Source organism: Bombyx mori, chromosome 5 (assembly GCF_030269925.1).
Source record: "Bombyx mori chromosome 5, ASM3026992v2".
NCBI lineage: Eukaryota > Metazoa > Arthropoda > Insecta > Lepidoptera > Bombycidae > Bombyx > Bombyx mori.
The window spans coordinates 1,711,714-1,732,884 of NC_085111.1; the positions used below are offsets into that span (position 1 = coordinate 1,711,714).

Here is a 21,171-nt window from a genome sequence, read left to right on the forward strand (position 1 = left end):
TATTCTCCCCTTACTGTACCTGCTGCTTAGTGGACACCACAACGTGAGTATCCTTAAGAGGTGAGTTCAAGTTTGCATTAAAATAAGAGACAAACATAAATCCAAAGTTGACGGTCGCCTCTACAATAGAGTATAGTTAGCTACTACTCACGCATTCAGTTTTCAACTCTCTCCAAGAAATCAAACTGTCTGTTCTCCATAAGCGCTTCCGTCTGCTCGACACCGTGGAGTAGCCCTAAAATAAAACAACAGATATGCAGGGTGCTCCAAAAATATCATGTTCAAACTTTGGGGATGTCTGTTGGCTTGATCAGAAGGTCGTGTTACCCAATAAAAGAAGATTAATCAAAATAAAGTCATTTCGTATTTCAATTGCATTAAATAGGATATCAAAACTCCTTGGCGAGAAAACAACAGGCGAGATTGTACCATTGTAAATATCTGGTCCGGTTATAGTTCACGCGATATCTACATCCAACCCGACAAAGTCTATCCACTTATAATAAATTTTTCAATCCACTTTTCCCTTAAGCCTACAGCACTGATTTAGGGCGCTTGGTTATCCCCATTATTATTATTTTTCAACACATTTTTCTCCTAATACTGAAGTAGGGCACGAGGACATTGCTCGGTGGCTTAATGCTAGTAGAAGCGATTTTCAAAGTTAATCGCTTCTACTACAGAAATATGTACAAAGCCAACGCTTGTCTCGGTTTTTTGTGGTAAGTACGCCGCAGTGCCATTTCAATTAAGACTTAAATATATTCGAATTTTTTACTGGTGGTAGGACCTCTTGTGAGTCCGCACGGGTAGGTACCACCACCCCGCCTATTTCTGCCGTGAAGCAGTAATGCGTTTCGGTTTGAAGGGTGGGGTAGCCGTTGTAACTATTCTGAGACCTTAGAACTTATATCTCGAAGTGGGTGGCGCATTTACATTGTAGATGTCTATGGGCTCCAGTAACCACTTAACACCAGGTGGGCTGTGAGCTCGTCCAACCATCTAAGCAATAAATAAAAAAAATCCAAAGAGCGCTCACAGCTTGGGCTTGCATAATGACGTCACTGTGTTCGCAAAACATCAACAGAAGCTATTCACATTTCAAAACAACTGAACAATACACGAAATGAGCACGGCGGAAACGCAACACGGAAATAATCTCATACAATATATTACTTTAATAGTCGTTTAAGGTAGCATTTTCAAACTTAAACTTGACACGTAAACTGTACATCACGATAAATACATAACGTACGAAATAGAAGCATTAAAAAATCAAGGACGAGAGAACACGCATCGGTTATCACACACACGAACGTTTAATGCCAAACGTAAAGATTTGAAACTAATATTATAATGTAATAAGCCGTTATATCTGGGGAATTGAAACATCGATCTCGCATCAGACGCCGTGGCGTTTCATGGTGTATTTAGGGTCCGTCTTCGCTTGAGATGAGAAACTCCCGCTGAGTTTCTCGTCGGTCTACTCAGTGGAATGTGATTCCGATACGGTAGTAGATGCCTTCGTGAAGCATCTGACCTTGAGCTGTTAGGTCTCCTTCGGAGGCGGTCGGTTGGCTGTCGGCAAATCCCATCTCTCCTGGCTAAGGCCGTGCTTACCCACGTGTCCTAGTGAAAGTGACAAGACTTCCGGGCCACCAATAATAAGAGATACCAAAAAGTCATAGGGTAGCTCTCGGCAACCTCTTGTAACATGTACTTAACCAATGTGAAATTACTGATTTTTAGGCTAGATTTTTGTTTCGAAAATCCCAAAATACCGTTGCGACGCGTTCATTTCACCAATCCAACAAACGTTTTGGAATAAAAATACTTTTAAAACCCATTCTGTTACAAGTAAATTTATCGCCAAAACAATTGAATGCCCTATATAAATCAGACGGTATTTCTAAAACCGTCTCCTTCCAAACGTTATGGAATAAAAATACTTTTAAAACCCTTTTTGTTAGAAGCAAATTTATCACCCAAACAATTGAATGCCTCACGCCTCGACCTCAAGCCTCAAGCCAGTTGTGACAATGTACTATACGGCTGCTGACATGAAGGCGGCGCTCGACAAAGCCGCGGTACATGTCGCTATTCGCACCGAATGCTAAATTCGTGAAAGTGTCGTGAAAGCGTGCTCTTGATTGCGCGAGTTTGTTATGGAGCGTTACACTTAGTACCGCATGTATTGTGGCCAGTTTTGTACAACAGGAAATAAAAGGTATATAAGATATGTATAATTCGACGCTTGAAAGGCAAACGTGACTAAGCGACAATAAATGCTTTGTACATAAATGATAGACAATAACCATATTCGATGCACATATATTTCTAGGTCTATTAAAATCATTTCAATCCTACAGCTAGATTCGTTAAAATAGATTTTTTTTCAGGTATTTCAACTTTAAATTAGTCTACTGTAAAGTTCACACATTGTCGCTTAGTCACGTTTGCCTTTCAAGCGTCGATTATGATAAATGAAGTTATATTTCTTAAACATTAAGAACAAAATTATTTTCTTATTTTTTATTGTTAATGGATATGCAAATGCAATTACAGTTTTTATTATTCCTGCGCGAAAACAAAATACTTTTTAGCGTCAGCGGAAAGTTAGGATTGTGATTAAAAATAACAGGAGATCTGCAAAACATCTTATTTTTTCTACCTATTCGCTTGAAGCCTAAGGGGATATTCCAGCTACGCTCGGATGGGTAGGTAAACTCAAGTGAGCCCTTGAGAACTTGAGAGAATATGCTAACAACTAGCCCTAGCAGGAATAATGCTTGCAGAAATTACCGCCGGATCTGAATCGCGACCGACTGAGAAGATCCAGCGAGAAACTCAGTGGACTGTGACAGGAAGACATAGAAATTTCAGTTAGAGCCTTATTTATTACAACTTATTAATAAATCTGTGACGCTACAGCAGCAATCTAGATCGAAAATTGGAAACTACTACTAGCACAGAGTATTGTATTTATGTATAATAATAATAAAAAACGAGGTTTACAATACGAGAAACTAGACTAAAAATAAAATGCTTAATGCAAAAAATACGTAGCGAAAAACGGAACGAATCTGACTGGGTACAGGCGCACCGATCGCATCTCACAAGTGGCCAATTAGTTTACAGCGCATTTTACTTTACTTACTTTTTCAATGGCTAAGTTTAATCTAGAACGGATAATTGGTTCACGGTGAAGGTGAATAGGTCTTTAGTACTATCACGTATCCAAAAGACCGCACAGTGATCCAGCATGGGTCCAGCATATTAGCTTCAGTTCACAACATACAAAACTATTGAAATTACAAATGATACCTATTAGTTAGTAATGAGAATCGATTATATATATTTTTCTTTATCATCGCTTTATATATTTTGCAACCAGTCCCACGAAACTACAGAGATTTGGAGATTATTGGGTCTCTCTTAAATAATTAGATAGAAACCATTATAATTAGAGCTTTCGTTTATTGTGACTTCAGGCTCGCTAGCAATACGACATCATTGACAACGGCAATTATCATTTAGTTCAAACTGTTAAACAACAGTTATAACATTACATTGTGAAGATTGTTTAAAATAACCTAAATCATTATAACCCCATTCTCTTACGTATTTAGGTCTAAGCCGAAAATCTGACATTGTCAAATAGAAATCACGTGCGTCTACTTATATTACCTATTTCACGCTATTCTAGGAGACGCTATTGTAGACTAAAATAATAAGATAGCAAAATACGCAAAAAGATAAAATATTACTGATAACTCACGCTCTGTTTGGAAATTGTTTGACTGATATTTATAAGTGAACCTGTCAATTATTCGAGAAAGAAATCAAGATGGCCATGTAGTTTATTTTTATGAACTGATTAGAAGAAAAAATACAGGAAGTTTTAAACTGATATATATATTTAGAGAATAGTAGTCGTCAATGAGTATATTTTTACATTAGATCAGAAAAAAATGATTTTTTAAACGAAGTTTACTAATAAGACTACTAAAGCCAAAACTAAGTTCAAATAAATTAAATGTAATTTGAAACAGTTGAATGTGGAAAACTGTAATTTTTCTGCTTTTGACGTTGACTATAGCCGACAGTAAAAAACCTTATCAGACGGCGATGGGGCAACGCAAAGCCGTCGTCGCCTGAAACATGTCTTGTCGGATTCCCCGGATTCACTCTCGGTCCTTCTAGGCCTTTCAAGCACCGGTTGCCATCCGAACTAGCCCTTAGACACAGCCCATTGAGTTTCTCGCCGAATCTTCTCAGTGGGTCGCGATTCCGATCCGGTAGTAGATTCTGCGAAGCACTACTCTTGCTCGGGCTAGTGTCCGGGCGGAATAGCCTTTTAGGCTACCAGCGAATATGTAAATAAGGAAAAAAACGCCTACCACCTATCTGAGCAAAAGTGTGACTTCGCCTGCCAACGACCGCAAATAAATAAATATATCTTCAGATTATCTTGATGTGCCATAATGATGTGTAAAATGTACAATTTTGTTGAATCAAAAAAATTTTATAATGAGCTGCCATATGCTAATGACAACCACAATAATATCAGTATAATAAATTTATTGCCAAAGCATTAATTAAAATAGTTTGCTTGCTTGTCAAATATTCTTGTAGTCTGTTGCAAAAAATATTTACATGCAAAATATGTAGGTCAAACCGTGCCAGTGTGACTTACTCCTATCTTATTTATTGTAGTCTAAAAATAAAACGCATTGTCTCTGAAAGGAGGTTTTTAGGTAATCTAAGAATCGTTATTGTTAAGTTTATTTGTAAGATCAAAGATACAGAAATTCATTTTGAACAGTTGAAGGATTTTATTTTAAGAAGTTTTGTTACAAAAATCTCAATCGTTTTCGAAGTCACATTATTTATATCTCTGTAATTTACAAATACTAAGCGTGGCTCGTGGTTTCACCAGGATTTAATTTATTATTGTTATTTGTCAATAATGAATAATGAACATACAAGTTGCAACTTTGCGGGATAAAAGTTGCTTGTATTACTCTATTGGTACACCATATATTACCAGTCCTGTGGGAAAGGTATCATCTGTTGCTATAGAGTATGCCTTTCTATTACGTATATAGATAGAGGAAAAATCCGTTGTGTACATATGGGACTCATGTAAAATCCCTTATTAGTAAGCGCTAACAGCGCAATATGTACCTATGTCAAATTAAAACGAAATGAGATAGAAATTAAGTTTTCGAATATCTTGTGATGAGTGTATGAAATTTCGAATTTATAGTTCGAATATTATACAATAAGATTTGATTGGGTCAGTTCAAAAGGTAAGGAAGTACTTATAGATGCGACCTGTGTGTCGTATTGTTCGCTTTCCTTATTAGGGCTGCTGTGCTGACTGTTTTGGTAATGTTTTTAAATTTTTCTAACGGGATTTCTTGCACGTGTACTACATTACGACTGACGTATTTATAGATAGATCAGCCCTGTCATTGATACGAGACTACCCACAAGCCAAAGTTGTTTTTTTAATTACATATATTTATATTCAGTATGATAATTAGTATATGACGGGTAGACTGGTTCCATGGTGTTTTTAAAATGTAGCGTCGCTGACGCCATTATCTTCATCATTATTATTGCCTTCCATAGTGACGGTAATTAAGGCTCACTTTTCTAATGAATTCCATATTTCAAGTGTACAACAATAAAAACAGAGAGCTCCGCCCCAGCCAGCTGCTTGAGTCGGAATGCTTTAAGCGATAATAGTCACTCGTATTTATAGTAGAAAATGTTAGTCATGTATTCTCTTGAGTACCGTCTCAAATAGTTGTTGATGTGCTTAACATTAAGGAAACAGTTAACTATAACCATTTTTAGATTTTTAGTTAACTAAGTAGTGACGTTGCGCCGACATATATATTTTAAGTGTATACAACTCCTAGTTCCACCCAATTCTCCATAGTAGGGTTGTCAAACAAGGTTGTGAAACCTGTACTGAGCTCTCTAAACAATATCTTATGTAGCATCCCTACAAATTGCACCAACAAATTGAAGTATAACGCTGCAACGTGTACACAAACTATTTCACCGGCTCGTTCTGTGTAACAGTATTGCCACTGCACTGTATTTGTATTCCACTTACGACAATTCACATGGGTCGTTGACGGCTACCGTTTAAGTGGACGTTTCGAAAGCTCCAATCGATATGCTATTTTGCGTATTTTAGCACGTGTACTGATTACAGCTGATATTTAAAATAAATAATCTCGAGATGATAGTATATTGGTGGCTATTTAATTAATGTAGAACGATTTGTATTACGTGGCTTCCGCAGCCTCAATATGAATATCGCCGCCCATCTTTATTTTTATGGCCCTTGTAGACGGACGAGCATACGGCCCACCTGATGGTGAGTGGTTACCGTCGCCCATGGACTTCCGCAATGCCAGGGGCAGAGCCAAGCCGCTGCCTACCGCAAAATCCATCCGCATACCATCAGGTGGGCCGTATGCTCGTCGGCCTACAATGGGCAACAAAAAAAAATTGAACACCGTGACTGACAATGTAAAATAAAACCTGCTATGTACAATGCGCAGTTCCGCTGATTTCGCCGGCAGACCACCGTGGTACGTCGGAGGCTACTAGCCGAAGTAACCGCAAACAATACACATTAGCGACGGACATGTACATAATATATGTATTAGTTGTGATATTATTTTAACCTTAAAGGCTGTTGCGCTTATTTCAATATTTTTCCACGCTGTTGTTTTTAAAAACATTTAATGTTTTTTTTTTTTTGTAAAATTACACAGCCGGCAAGTTTTTATGTGCAATATTAGGATGAACTTATTTCCAAACATTATTTTTATGAATGTAACGAACGCTCTCTTAAAAGTATTTTCGATCGATATTACAGCATGCATTCCTACAAAACATTAGAATGTGTGTAAATTATTGAATCGTGTCAAATTTTAAGAACTGTACGATCCTTAACCTCCCTTCTGTCTTACTAAGCCCTCGTCAAGAATAATATTGTAGTTAACAGTCCACATAATTCCATTTGCGGAATATAAAGCAATTCGTATGTCCGCAGTGTGCATTGTGAATTACAACTAGAATTAGGCGACCAACCACTATTATGGTAATTTCGCATTCAACTCAGTAACTAGGAAGTTTTGTAATCTCAGCTTGTTTTGACTTACATAACTCTTCCTTTATAAATAAAGATCAAACTGCAAGTGTACAGGTGTGTTTTTGTTTTATTGCTTAGACGAGGGTGAACGATCTCGATACACATCTCGTATTAAGTGGTTACCTGTGTTACCGAGTTTTTTAACGTTCTCGATAGCGTAAAAGTTAACTCAAATTTGTTTGGAGTTAGAACGTTTGCCTACTTTTCCCGCTAAGGGCGCTGTTGCAACTGCATACAAATTTGAGTTTACTTTTACGCTATCGAGAACGTTAAAAAACTCGCACTAAGCACACTGATTGCGTAGACATCATAACATATATGTATCTATACCGCCTTGAAGTCTTGAGTTCTATGTCTCAATTGTTTAGTAATATGCATATTTAAAACTAGCGACCCGCCCTGGCTTCGCTTCGGAAACTGTAATTTATTATTGATTTCTCCACTATTTAATGGATGTTATTATACACATAAACCTTCCTCTTCAATCACTCTATCCATTGAAAAAAACCGCAACAAAATCCGTTGCGTAGTTTTAAAGATTTAAGCATACATAGGGACAGACAGATATAGGGACAGAGAAACCGAATTTGTTTTATACTATGTAGTGATTTTGCAGGTTTGAATTTTATTTCGCGAAACTATTCCTTCATCGTGGAAGCTACTCGTGAGTATGTGATAAGTACGTTATTAACTAGAAAATTTGATACCTGCGGAATCTGAACATCGGCGTACGATACGGGTACAATGGACTTCTTATTTATTAGCCACGACGACCTCGATATGGCAGTCTTTAGATTCACTTTGTAACCACGGCGTTGAACCCACACGATTTCACGATATTAAATGAAGTTGGATCTGAATCGCGCTAACGTTCACTTCTTCAACCCGCGTCCACTCAATGCTGTGAGTAGGTCTTTTCGAATGCACTCCATTCTTTTCGGTCTCTTGCCTTTCGCATCCAGCCCCTACCAGCCAATTTGACCGGGTCATTGGTCCAGTACGTTGGCTGTATGCCCACTTTACGACTGTTCTAACGTTATTTACAATTAATTACAACCTTTAATTCAACTTCGAAGATCTCTTGTGGATTCCAAGTTTTGCATCACATACCTACATTAGTGTATTTATCAATCTCTGGTGCCTATAATACAGGAAATCCTAAATTGTGACCGGATGACCATTCGTGATTTCTTCCCAATAATTATTATTTATATATTAATACGCGAAGCAAAAACTTTATACCCCTTTTTAAGAAAATTGCCCGGACGGAGGAGTATGAAATTTCCTATACTTATAGATAATATAGACAAGAAGTACAGAATGCTATAATTTTTTTTTAATTATGCACATTAAATAACACATTAAATCAATAAAAAAAGCATTACACACACTACGTTGTATTTGACACAACACATACATAAAAATATACTCTTTGTTTACTGTCAATTGGGAAACTTTTATTATTGTTTAAAGTCTGTGGTCGAATTGAGAATAGATTAATATTATTTGTCTTTAATATTACTGATCTATAGTGCTGTTTTGGTGAATACTGTGATTACGTAATCGAATTATAATAGTGTTTGACAATAGAACCATAATAATGTTTAATAATGTTTAAAAAACTTATAATTTCGACTACTGCGGGGCCACTAGTTGTTATTATAAGTTATGAATGTTTCTGTGTACTACAAACAAACTAATTTCCGCTTCAAAATAATTGATAAACACTTGAATGAATTCAAACACTCGTTGTTTAAGTTATATAATATTATATGTTAGGCAATTCCATTTAACATTCGATCCCTGTTCGCTCACATAACACTGCATTATACAACATCTGATTTCCCCGACGAAAGCGAATTTTGTGTGATATTATATTTTTCACATGGATTCACAAGGCACGGGCCTTACTGTAAGAATTGTATAACTCAAAATTATATAATAAAAAATGTTGATCAGCTACGATTGATCGAAATAGCTTCATTAGTCCGATAAATCACATTAGTAGCTAGTATTGCTACAAGGCTTATTGCCATAATACGATCCAACAATATTCATGACAAGACTGTGGTAATACTATAGTAAATTTAGTTTCAGTAATTTTCTATTTCAGCCTACTCTTTATTAGGGAATGGCTAAAATGGGGAAAGGAATTGAAGGTTCAATTGAATTATTTAAACTCAATCAGATGAACTTCGATTTCGTTTGCCCCCGTGATTAATAATAAACACTATATAATAAGCGGTAACTACTTGTTTTTTTTTCTCCTACCTAAGCTAATAGCCTTGAAAGGCTATATCAGCGTAACCCTAACAAGTAGGTGAGCTTACGGGGCTCAAACCTGACGACGTTGCTAAGACTAACCCTAGCAAAAGCCGTGCTTCAAAGAATATACCACCGGATCGGAAATGCGACCCACTGAGAAGATCCGGCGAGAAACTAAGTGGGCTGTATCTGTGGGTTAATTTACTCACCGAGCCCTTCGTCGCAAACGATGGGTTCGACGAAAACGATGGTTCGATGACAACTTGGTTAATAAATTATGTTCGTATATAGCTTTATGCTAGAAATTCTAAATGGTATTGTTTACACCGGCAGTAAATTAGGTATCATCAATACACAACTATGAAAAATACGGCAAAGCAAATAAAAAACAAAAGCATGCGAATTTTTTTAAAACATTTTATAGCTATAGTTCATGAAATACAACACACAAAATGTATGGATCCCTATTCTGTTGTCCGTTGCTCTCGTGTCATCCCCAGAGACCGCCCCAGCAGCTCTACCAGCTTCCGTATCAGGTCAGCCTGAGTACTCGCTGCCAAGGCTTGCGTGCGCGCCGCCTCCGCCATAATCAGAGCAGCATCAGCTAGTTTTTCTTCAGATTCTACCCTGCACCTCTCTAATTCCATGACCCATTCCGGTCCGATTCCCGACGGAACTGAAATTAAATACAATTTTTATGAGTCCTAAATAATTAACTAATCTTTAATAAATAGCACACTCACTAGCACGATTAGGTCTCATGTTTCTGAAGCGACGGCTATAGAGTCGACGTCGCTCAATAGATCTGGTTATTCCTGCAAATATTATTTAAAATCTATTGTAATATAATCTGTCGTTTAGTACTACAGATCTTAGCTATTTTTCTAATTACTATTCTGTGATGGCTAGGGTACAGTTTGACTGTATATTTGCATAAGCAGATACTTGCCCTTGACCTTGCCCTTGTGGTCTAAGGCCCCGGTGATTAAGGTACACAAAGTATTACGAAATGCAATTAAGATGTCGACTATCATTCAAGTAGTGACATCCACGGGCACTAGTGATATCCACACACACCATCAGCCGAACCAAAAGTACGTCTATCCTTCTGTATAGTAGTAAAATGATGATATCATACTTGGTATTTCCTGTGGCATCTGCTTGGATATTGAACAATCAGTTGTCCAACACTCTGAAAATAGCAATAATACGGTAAGCAATAATATGGGGAACAGTGAATAAATAATTCCGTATCCATACTAATATTATAAATGTGGAAGCGTGTTTTTGAACTGAAGTATTGAGAGTAAAATTTAACACGCGACAGGTCCGTTACGGCTCGAGAAAAAAGATACAATTTAGGACAAGCGAGAGTGAGAAAATAGACAACGCGTCTCGCGAACCACTCAGCGAGCTAGGTAATTTCTCTTATACGTAGCATTCCCTATTACAAGAGAAATTTGATTTAAGGATGAAAAATGATGAAAACCATGATACACCGCAAAAGAAGTGTTCACTTCTTTCACGTGCACCAAGTGGCGCGCGCACTACTTTTTTATCTTTGTTCATTCATTGTATTTCAGTTCGAAACAAGGCAGATGACGAAATAACGAAAAAACCAAAAAAAAAATTACATTTAAAATATTAGTTCAGGTGAGTGACATAGTCTACCTTTTATCCCGAAAAATATCACATTCCTACAAGAAATAACACTGACACGTTACCTTGAACTTGAACTTGGGTCACAGCTAATTATTAATAATAAGAATTTTAATAATTTAAATTTTTAATAATTAATAAGACTTCATTTATCATTTAAGGCGGATTATATTTAGAGATCGCAACCACCAGCATATCCAATAATGTACCATGCCAAGCGGTACTTAAAGCATTCCGTCTTCGATTTGCTAACCTGAATACTGCTTTAATTGATACGAAAGATTATGATATGAATTCTGGTCAATAAACTGTAGACGACAAATTACATATTTAGAATAAGTCCACACTTCATCCATTTGTAGTTAAAATTTTCAAATAGACCTTAAAATTTTGAGAGGCTCACCTGTTTCCACCATTCACCAGGTTTGACAGAACCAGCACCGTAGATGTTGTTAGGTTGCAATATCCCTCCCCAGCTAATCCACGATCTTACTCCCAGCCAAACTTCTTCTACTAAAGACGGGTGCGACGGTAGCAAAAATTAAAATTTCGTGATCAACGATCTGCTTTAATGTGCTAAAATAGAAAAACGTACCATTATATACATTGACTACACAAATACAAATTTTAGAATAACAATAATTCAAGTTCACATAACCTCACTTGCGACTTACTTATTTTACTTATTTTTTATTAGCTTAGACGTACAATAAAAACACTCATTACTCATGCTCTTAACATTATTATTGACGTTGTTAATGGCTAAGCTATGCGTGCAAAAATGGGCACTGGCGAACATAATAACTCAAATTACTTTATTAAGTAAAAACAAAGAATTTCTGAATGTCGCTACTCAATTTAAGGTTTGATATAAAATTATCCATTGTATAATATATAAACGATTCTATGCTTTAAAACACTGTTTAGTGGAATAAACAGGCTGAATGCTAGCACTGATCCATGTGGGCACAAAATATCAATTTAAGCATATTCCGATTATCTTTATTTGTTTTTTATTTATTTATTGCCTTCGTAGGCAGACGAGCATACGGCCCACCTGATGTTAAGTGGTCACCGTCGCTCATGGACGTCAGCAATGCCAGGGGCAGAGCCAAGCCGCTGCCTACCATTAAGTAGGTACTCTCCGCAAGCCTTGTTTGAAGAAGGTCATGTCATAACGCTCGGAAAATACCGTGGAGGGGAGTTCATTCCAAAGCCGGATGGTACGTGGCAAAAAAGATATTTGGAAACGCACTGTCTATGAACGCAGCGGTTCCAGATAATATGGATGAACTCTGCTCCGATGGCGGGAGGTGCGATGATAAAAATTTATTATGATGATTTATCTACCGCAGATGGGCTTATTAAAATAAAAGTAGGTCACTATTTAAACGACCGCTTACAATTACGACGTTTTCCATGTCGGTAATGACATGCGTGCTAGCTCAATTTACCCGTCAGCTATCTAGATTTCACTGAGACTAGAGCAATTTAGTTGTACAATGATTGATGATTTACAAAAGGGAAATCTTTGATCTAAGTGGATGTTTGATCGTTTCGTTTGTCGACTGGTAAGTATGACTATTATACCACGCAGTACAGGTCAGTATTCTCATCGGAGGCAGTGGTTTATTTACTTACTCTTCGTTTGTACATAATAAGTAATATAAATAATAAATAAATAAATATTTACTAACAATCACGCCACGTTAACTGGTCCCGTGATAAGTTCGTAAAGAACTTCTGTTACAGGTACCAGATAACGGAAATAAATGTAAGATTTTTATTATACACATACATATATTTAATATACATCCATAACCCTGGAAAAGACATTTATATTTATCATACAAATATCTTCCCTTGGCGGGATTCGAGCCCGTGACCCCCTCATGTAGTGACTATGTCACTTACCACTACACCAGACGGCCGTTAAATATAATAACTAACAGAAGTTAAAACAGTGCACAGTGGGAACAGTTGTTCTGATATCAATACATATAATAAAATCGTAACAGGTCGCTGTCTGTACATGGAAGATATCTCAGGAAAACTGTTATAGGGGGCTTTATGAACGCAATAGAACCCAAAAAAGTGATTTTTAGAATTTTTGCCTGTTTATCTGTTTGTTTGTGCGTTTGTGCACGCTAATCTCAGAAACAGCTCTGCCGATTTAATATCATAATATATTTAGTATTTTAGTGTTACCTCGTTTTCCTTTCTTAGATACTTAAAATTATTGAAGATAGACTCTAACTTGGATGGACCAGCTCACTTCCCACCTGATGTTAAGTGGTTACAAGAGCTCACCCTGAGACATGAGCCTAACCAATTGAATTGAAACCTGGCTGTAGGACCCTCAAACCGGGCCACGTGACTGGTTTGCGGCAGAAACAGATAGAATGGTGTTTTTTTTAATGATTGAAGGGTTACTGTTGGCCTGGAGGTCTTTCCAGTTTCATCATGACAGGTGGGCGAACAAAGGCTCAGCCAGGAGGAGTGGGATTTGCTAACAGCTGCCCGAGCGCCTCGGGAGCCCTAACAACTCAAGAGTAGCTGCTTCGCGAATGAATCTACTACCGGATCGGAATCGCGACCTGCTGAGAAGATCCAATGAGAAATTCAACGGGCTGATATTCAGCTGAGGTTGCAACGTCGAACTCTTTGCCAAGTTCGATGAGTACGGTTACCGGGGTCTCTACTCCTACTGTTACACCCACCTTAGAACTTGTATCTCAAGGTGGGTGGCGCATTTACGTTGTGGATGTCTATGGACTCCAGTAACCACTTAACATCAGGTGGGCTTTGAGCTCGTCCACCCATCTAAGCAATAAAAAAAAAAACAAAAAAAGGACGTGTCTAGGGCGTCGACGGTGACTGGCTCCTGCGTGATCTAAATTTGGGGAGTAGTCAGCGGCGGCAACGATAAGGCGATTATCATGACGCATTGCCGGAACGGTGGTACCAACCCGTGCGGACTCACAATCAGTGTTTGCCTACGTTTGCCGCTAGGGGCGTTGTTCCAACTCCTTATAAAGGACAATGCCCATTTTCTATGGGCGTTTGGGCCCCTAAAAAAAGTTGTCCTGTCATGATGGTTTTAACTTAATTTGATAGACAAACAAATATCGTTTCATATTCAGAAAACGATTTTTATATTCTCACCCAGGTTTAAGATAAATCTGATTTTTCTGCAGCTAAAATTAAGTTGTTAATTGTTTTCTTCGAAATCAGTAATCGCTCTCATAATTATTTACAGTATTAAATAAGTTAATTGTGGTTAATGTTTCTAAAAATAAGCCCTTACGTACATTTTATTATTATTATATCCTCATAATAATAATAAAATGAAATGAAAATCCGGAAGCCGGCAACGATATTGTTGTTGTTTTTAAATTCACCAATAAGCAGGCAAAGAACGTAGCCTATACAGCCTAGTCTGTCGAAGTTATATATTTTTTATGTCAATAAAAAGCCGGTGTATCTCTTTTTATTGCTTTTTGGGAGTTTTGACGTCAACTCGACGAATACCACATTGACTGAGCATAAGCTTACGCAGACCTTTTATACACAATATTACAAATACAAATAATAAATAAACTATTAAAAAAACATTAAAATAAAAATTCAAGTGACGCTTCACTCGGGTTGCTGCCAAAACTCTCTGATCATATACAATAAGAATAGAGTAATGGTAGGCCATTGATATTTTTACTAATGGAATCATTAATATCTAAAAATATTAAATAATTCATGGTTTTAAGTAATAATTATAATTACAATAAATATTGAATTGAACAAAAATAAACTAAGAAGCCTGTGAATTATAAGCATTAGCTTTTTTTTTTAATTTGTTGTTCAAGTCACAAACAACTCTTTCGTTTGACAGCATATAGGTTTGCTGTAAGGCTGTATGGGCTAAGCCCTTTGCCTATTGGCGAATTTAAAAACTATGGCATGGATAGTTTTGGGATGTTATCAATTAAGTAATTTATTTTTTTGGAAAACAATGCCAGGTTGAAAGAAATGTTGATACATAAACTAAACAACGTGAAAAAATAAGGCATAGTTTTTCAAGTACAAATAGTTTTGACATAAAGTTGGCCCACTTTTGGGCATTGTCCTTTGAGTTAACTTTTAAACTATCAAGAACGTTTCAAAACTCGCACTGAGCACACAGTAAATAAAACAGTACAAATAACCACTAACGACGTCACGGCGGCGAATACGAATCGAACGTAGGTACTTATTTAACGGAATCATTTATACGGGATTTTTTAATTAACAACACATAGAGCGGCACGCAAACATAAACTGTACTACTACTTATAACTTAAAGTGCCCAAAATGATTACTGATTGTAAAGAGGTAGTAGTATCTAGTTCGCCAGGTCAACAATGACAGTGAAATATATAATCTGTGCAGGGATATTAATTATACTACTACATTTTTTTTTATTGCTTAGATGGGTGGACTAGCTCACAGCCCATCTGGTGTTAAGTGGTTACTGGAGCCCATAGACATCTACAACGTAAATGCGCCACCCACCTTGAGATATAAGTTTTAAGTTCTCAGTATAATTACAACGGCTGCCCCGCCCTTCAAACAGAAACGCATTACTGCTTCACGGCAGAAATAGGCGGGGTGGCGGTACCTACCCGTGCGGACTCACAAGAGGTCCTACCACCAGTAATTACGCAAATTATAATTTTCCGGGTTTGATTTTTCCCATTTTCATTCATTAAAACATGTTATTGTACTCCAAACTAATGCGCATTATCTTGGAATTCCAGAGCGAGCAATCATTGTCTTTCAATGACGTAAGACAAGCGTTAAATACATATGTAAATCAAAGGAATATTTACACGACGTGATTCGTTAGCTGAGTTGTAAAACATGTTCGAAGATTGACAACCTTATCCCAGAGATAACACTCTGAATGTTAATCAGCTTGTTTTGTTCGATAAATAATATTAAAGTACCTAAATGGAATTTATTGTGTTAAAAGCTGGTTAAAAGGTTGAGTTTTATTAGTGACTATATAAAATCTATTCAAATTTGTTCAAAAGGAAGGTAGTTTTCGCAATTTATTATGTCGGTCTATTTATATTTTTTCAATATTTAGAGAGGTTCGCGGCCTTCCTTAAGTTAGAAGTTATGACCTACTGAGTTTACGAGTTATGAGACCTTATGAGCCCATAGATTTTATATAAATAAAGTGGAAGTCTCCATTTTTTATCGGAATAACGGCTGCCCTAATCTAGTTCCTTACCGTTACTTTTGCAAAAAGAATAGAGAAAAAGATATTCCAAATACATTTTAAGTTAACCACACACTCTGCTAGATGGTAGAACTTAAGGAGACTGGTGAGAAAGTATAGATTACTGGTAGGTGTTCCCTGTAATATATGTATCTGCGAACAGGACCGAAAGGTACATAGGTACCTCAAATACCGGTCATCGTTCTCGCCGAACCCGTCGCTTGTGTTTGACGAAGGGTTCGGCGAGTAAATTAACCCACAGACACAGCCCACTGAGTTTCTCACTGGATCTTCTCAGTGGGTCGAGTTTCCGATCCGGTGGTAGACTCTGCGAAGCACTGCTCTTGCTAGGGCCAGTGTTAGCAACACACCTGGTTTGAGCCCCGTACACGTCAAAGAGAAGCTGATATAGCCTCTCAAGGCTATCAGCACAGGTAGGAAAAAAAGGACCGAAATTGCTCATGAAATTTTCGCAAATTAACGTATAATTACTAAATTAAATGATCGTCGAGATGTGATTGCATAAAGATTAGCATGAAAAAAGGTACCAAAAAATTTGCTTTAAAATTATTCGTTATATATTATTATATATACTAGATATATTCCGTTAAAATTTCAAAATGTATTTATTTTCACTTTTTTTTTTGTTGTATTACCCTTTTTCGACAAAATTAGTTGAAACGAGTACCTCATAATAATAATAAGATTACTGTAGTAAGTAATAATAGTCATGATAATTTAATTTTTAATTTTGCTATTGGCCTTTACTTAGTCAATACGTGTTCAGGCGCCTGAATAGTCTGTGGTTTTTTTTTACCGCGTAAACTCAGCAATGCGTGACACGTTAAAAATATACGCTTTCAATTTTTATCCTAATTTATATTATTTTAATTTTATAATTCCATAACAATACGCATATTTCTATATGCGGCGTATATTGATCAATATTTTAATAAATTTTCACGAACAGACTGACAATCAACTCGAACGCACTTGATGCTCTTGCTCACCTAAACACCGTCCTTTGCTGCAATATTCTTAGAAATAAAGCTGTATTTTACGATTAAAAAATATCAAACAAAAAAATTCATTATCTTTTTTGGCGACGCGTTAATGTTCAAATTATGTAAATACATTGTTCCGGCAGCCAACTGTGAACATTCATGAACACACAGTTCACGTACGCCACGTACGAGTTAATCAGAATTAAAAGAGGAAGTATACGTAAGAAACTAAGAATCAGAACAGTTTCACAAGAATAAAAAAAATAAACCATCTCCACACTCAAACGAGAAATATACAGTGCAGTAATATACCATTTTTCATTTTAATCAGAGCATCACATTTTAACTTCTAACAATTGTGTTGATGCAATACTGTTCAATTTATTTTTTGTTTTAAGAACGAAGGTCTTGGCCTGTCTATGATTGTCTGTGGTTGTCCGCCAAATTATTCGATTAAAAAAAAACAATTTTGGCTTAAAGTAAAAATGACCTCTTGCTTGACTCCACCACGTGACGACACCAATAAATAATCAAATTTAAATAATTTTTACTAGGGGTGAGTCTTCAAAAGGTACAATTTTTTTAATTTACATAGAATAACCTAAAGAATCGTTTACACGCTATATGAAATTAAATAAAAACTAAGTTAATTACAACAACAAAGTTCATTGTGAATAAACAAATTATGAATAAACAGGTGGGTAAATTGAGACCAAAACAAACAAAATTCCATTGCTCATTGTATATTATTATAGGACCCAACCTTGTAGGAGACCACACGTGTTTACCTTACTAGGACACGGACCATAGACTATAATAATGCATAGACACGCATCTTCTATATTAGAGATGCGTCACTACTAGAGTTGCCAAGAGCAAGTTTCGATTTGTGTATTTTGTAATTGTGATCGATAATACTATATATAATATTGTGATAATATTATATTGATTAAGATTAAGATAATATTGTGGCGAGCTGACAATAGCCTGTTGGTGAACAGTTACCACTAACCATGTTTGGTAAATAGAGATGAACTGAAAAACTCACAACCCTGGTATTAGGGATTTCGAGACAAGAAATAAAGAACAAAAATAACATATCGAATGGAATATCTGAAGTGAGATTGACCATAATTATCGATTACAAGTGTTTCTTTAGATTTCGTTGTAATTGCGAATGTTTACCATATAATGTGTGAGTAAGAAAGTGCACAAGTGGAATAAAGACGTGAAACTCCTCGAATTTCCAAAAAATCCAATGAAGTTTCTATATCAGCATAGTTTATAGCGGATAATTATTTAAAATTGAAGATTAAAGTCGTTTTCTCTGTCCCTATATCCCTATGTATGCTTAAATCTTTAAAACTACGCAACAGGATTTAATGCGGTTTTTTTTTAATAGATAGAGTGATTGAAGATGAAGGTTTATATGTATAATAACATCCATTAAATAGTGGAGAAATCAATAATAAATTAGATTTTCCGAAGCGAAGCGAGGGCGGGTCCCTAGTAACGTTATAATTCAAATACAAATGGATGTTAAATTATTGCAAAGATGAAAGACACGCCATAAATCTGACGAAACCGGTTTTCAAGTTAAAATAGTGAACTGAGATTATTTACACGTTCTGTTATTCATGTCAATAGCAGATTTACCATAAAACATATATTATTGTCCTCTAATGCTTGTTATGTAAAATACCTTTGACCTTTAAGGATGTCCACAAACAACATTGGGTGTATGCATGTAAGTTTTTGCCTGTTGAAAGCTGCGAGTAGGGATAAGTCACTAAACTTCTACCTTTATCGTTAACCTCTTTTATTGTTCCCGAATGAGAGACGCGAAGACACGAGTCACCTGCTTTTAAACGGTCACCGAAGCCCATGGTCAACTGAAGCTTCAGTGCCGCTGTCTACTAGCGTCGACATAATATTAACGTCTCAAGTACAAAATATCAATAAGATAAATTATTAGGCATAATTAAAAATCCTCGAATAAAGGCTTAGCCATTACTCGCTTTATAATTCCAATAATATGTCACTATAGGCCATTAGATTTAGTCTAGTGACATAAAAAAAATCTATGATAAAAACAAATATCAGTTGAACACCATTTCCTCTTCTGATGTCTAGGATATCTATTTGACATTGACAAGCTTCAATGTCATCAAAATAAAAGAGAAAACAGAATACATAAATAAATCTGAGGCTTGACATGCAAGTGTAAATCTGTAAATTGCATGGATTGTGGTGCTATGCAGTTAGAAATAGGCAGCACTACGTTACCTTCTTTCTTCGTTTTCTGTAATCGTTGCCCTGTCTATTATATGATAGAAGAAGGCCCTCTATTTTAAAAGTCAGACCACACACATAAGTCACAACTTTCAAAAAGACAAACAAAAACAACATTCAAAATACGTTATTTGATTGATACCTTATAAGAATCGATTTCACACTGCAACATTTGAAAAACACAACAAAAACAACAAATCGCACAACTATATTATTTAAAAGTGACAATTTTCCAACTGACACAAACAATAAACTAAATAAAAACAGATAAACATTCGAGATGAAACGTACCTCCATTGATAAAGAAGATAATGTATTCGAGATGGCGCAGTGTGAACCAAGTAAGTACCTACTTGTATTATTTACAATGTTATTTTTATAAGCAAAATAAGGTGATACTTTTAAAATACACGTATTCTTGTATTTTATTTTGCAACTTGTTCGTTTTTATTTTAAGTTTCAGGTCGACGCCCTATGCAATCAAGTCAATTAGATTCAAGTTTATCGTAATTACACATATTATTGTAATAATGAAAAAGCATTGTATTTGTTATAAAATTACGTTCCATTCAATTTAGCCAATACTCAGTTTTCAGAATTTTTGTGGATAAAACGAAAGAGATCGCTTTTAGCTATAAGAACGCCCATTGTACAATTATAGGTACCTGCCTGTTGACTGATTTTGAATGTTAATTGTGTTTTGGTGTACAATAAAGCTTTCTCTGTTTCCATTTTACAAAAAATAAATAAACCAACAAACAAGTATGGCAGAATTTTTTCTTTTTTCCTACCCACTGCCTAATAGCCTCGAGGGGATATCCTGACTTCATCGGGTATGTAGGCGAGCTTACGGGTCTCAGCCTGACACTATGATAACATCAGCCCTAGTAAGAAGAGCAGCGCTTCGCTGAATCTACCCCAAATCAGAACCACGATCCACTGAGAGAATTCGGAGAGAAACTCAGTGTCTGGACTGTCTGTGGGTTAACTTGCATTTCGATGAAAATCATAACCTTCGATGAGTGTGCTGACGCTGCTGCCTGCTGAGATAATTATTATACTTATAAAGAATCGTTGAATCTTAATCTATACACTACACTTTATACACTATATGTATATAAGTTCTTACCGCGATTTTCACTTTTTATGAATACCCGATCATTACGTGTGTTCCAAAACCCCATGATGAGAGATCCGTGAAAATTATTGTTATAATCACATTTATTTGACTATTAATAAAACCATATTGTTTATCGTAACATGGCTCGAAAACAGCTTAACAAGATCGTTCAATTACTGAGAAATACCAGTTAATCAATGTAACCGCTAACAACTTCAGCCGGTTACCGCTATGCTTTGATTTTATCTCAAAGCGAGCCGCCTTAAGGATCTCGGTACCAACATTACGCAAAGATCGCTTATTAATGTTGGTATACAGTTTCGAATAAATAAATAAATAAATAACGGAATTATGGGAATACATAAGCGGAACAGTTGAATGTATTAGTAAC

The 21,171-nt window shown here is 36.2% G+C and overlaps 2 protein-coding genes and 1 long non-coding RNA gene across 4 annotated transcripts in view; 1 reads left to right on the plus strand and 2 right to left on the minus strand.

Annotated features, from left to right (window-relative positions):
- Positions 1-19,928, minus strand: part of LOC101744937 (rho GTPase-activating protein conundrum) — a 124,612-nt gene extending 104,684 nt beyond the window's left edge. The window contains exons 1-2 of the mRNA XM_012690418.4: positions 19,803-19,928; positions 152-235 (exon numbers count right to left, since the gene is read on the minus strand). Of these exons, the coding sequence (XP_012545872.1) occupies positions 152-235; positions 19,803-19,832 (114 nt within the window). The 5' untranslated portion in view covers positions 19,833-19,928. The remainder of the gene's footprint in view (positions 1-151; positions 236-19,802) is intronic.
- Positions 9,839-19,825, minus strand: LOC110385201 (uncharacterized). 2 transcript variants are annotated; one of them, XM_062668532.1, is made up of 5 exons: positions 19,655-19,825; positions 11,508-11,680; positions 10,584-10,637; positions 10,189-10,260; positions 9,839-10,121 (listed from the first exon to the last, which is right to left on the minus strand). In XM_062668532.1, the coding sequence occupies exons 2-5, from the start codon at positions 11,518-11,520 to the stop codon at positions 9,910-9,912; spliced, it is 351 nt and encodes a 116-aa protein (XP_062524516.1). In that variant the 5' UTR covers positions 11,521-11,680; positions 19,655-19,825; the 3' UTR covers positions 9,839-9,909. The 2 variants fall into 2 exon arrangements, with proteins under 2 accessions (XP_062524516.1, XP_062524517.1); XM_062668533.1 differs by lacking the exon at positions 10,189-10,260 and having other exon boundaries at positions 9,842-10,121; positions 19,655-19,795.
- On the plus strand, positions 19,860-20,425 carry LOC101741911 (uncharacterized). Its single transcript, XR_209754.4, has 2 exons — positions 19,860-20,001; positions 20,118-20,425. It is a non-coding gene; the product is annotated as an uncharacterized LOC101741911 (long non-coding RNA).
- The last annotated feature ends 746 nt before the right edge of the window (positions 20,426-21,171 follow it).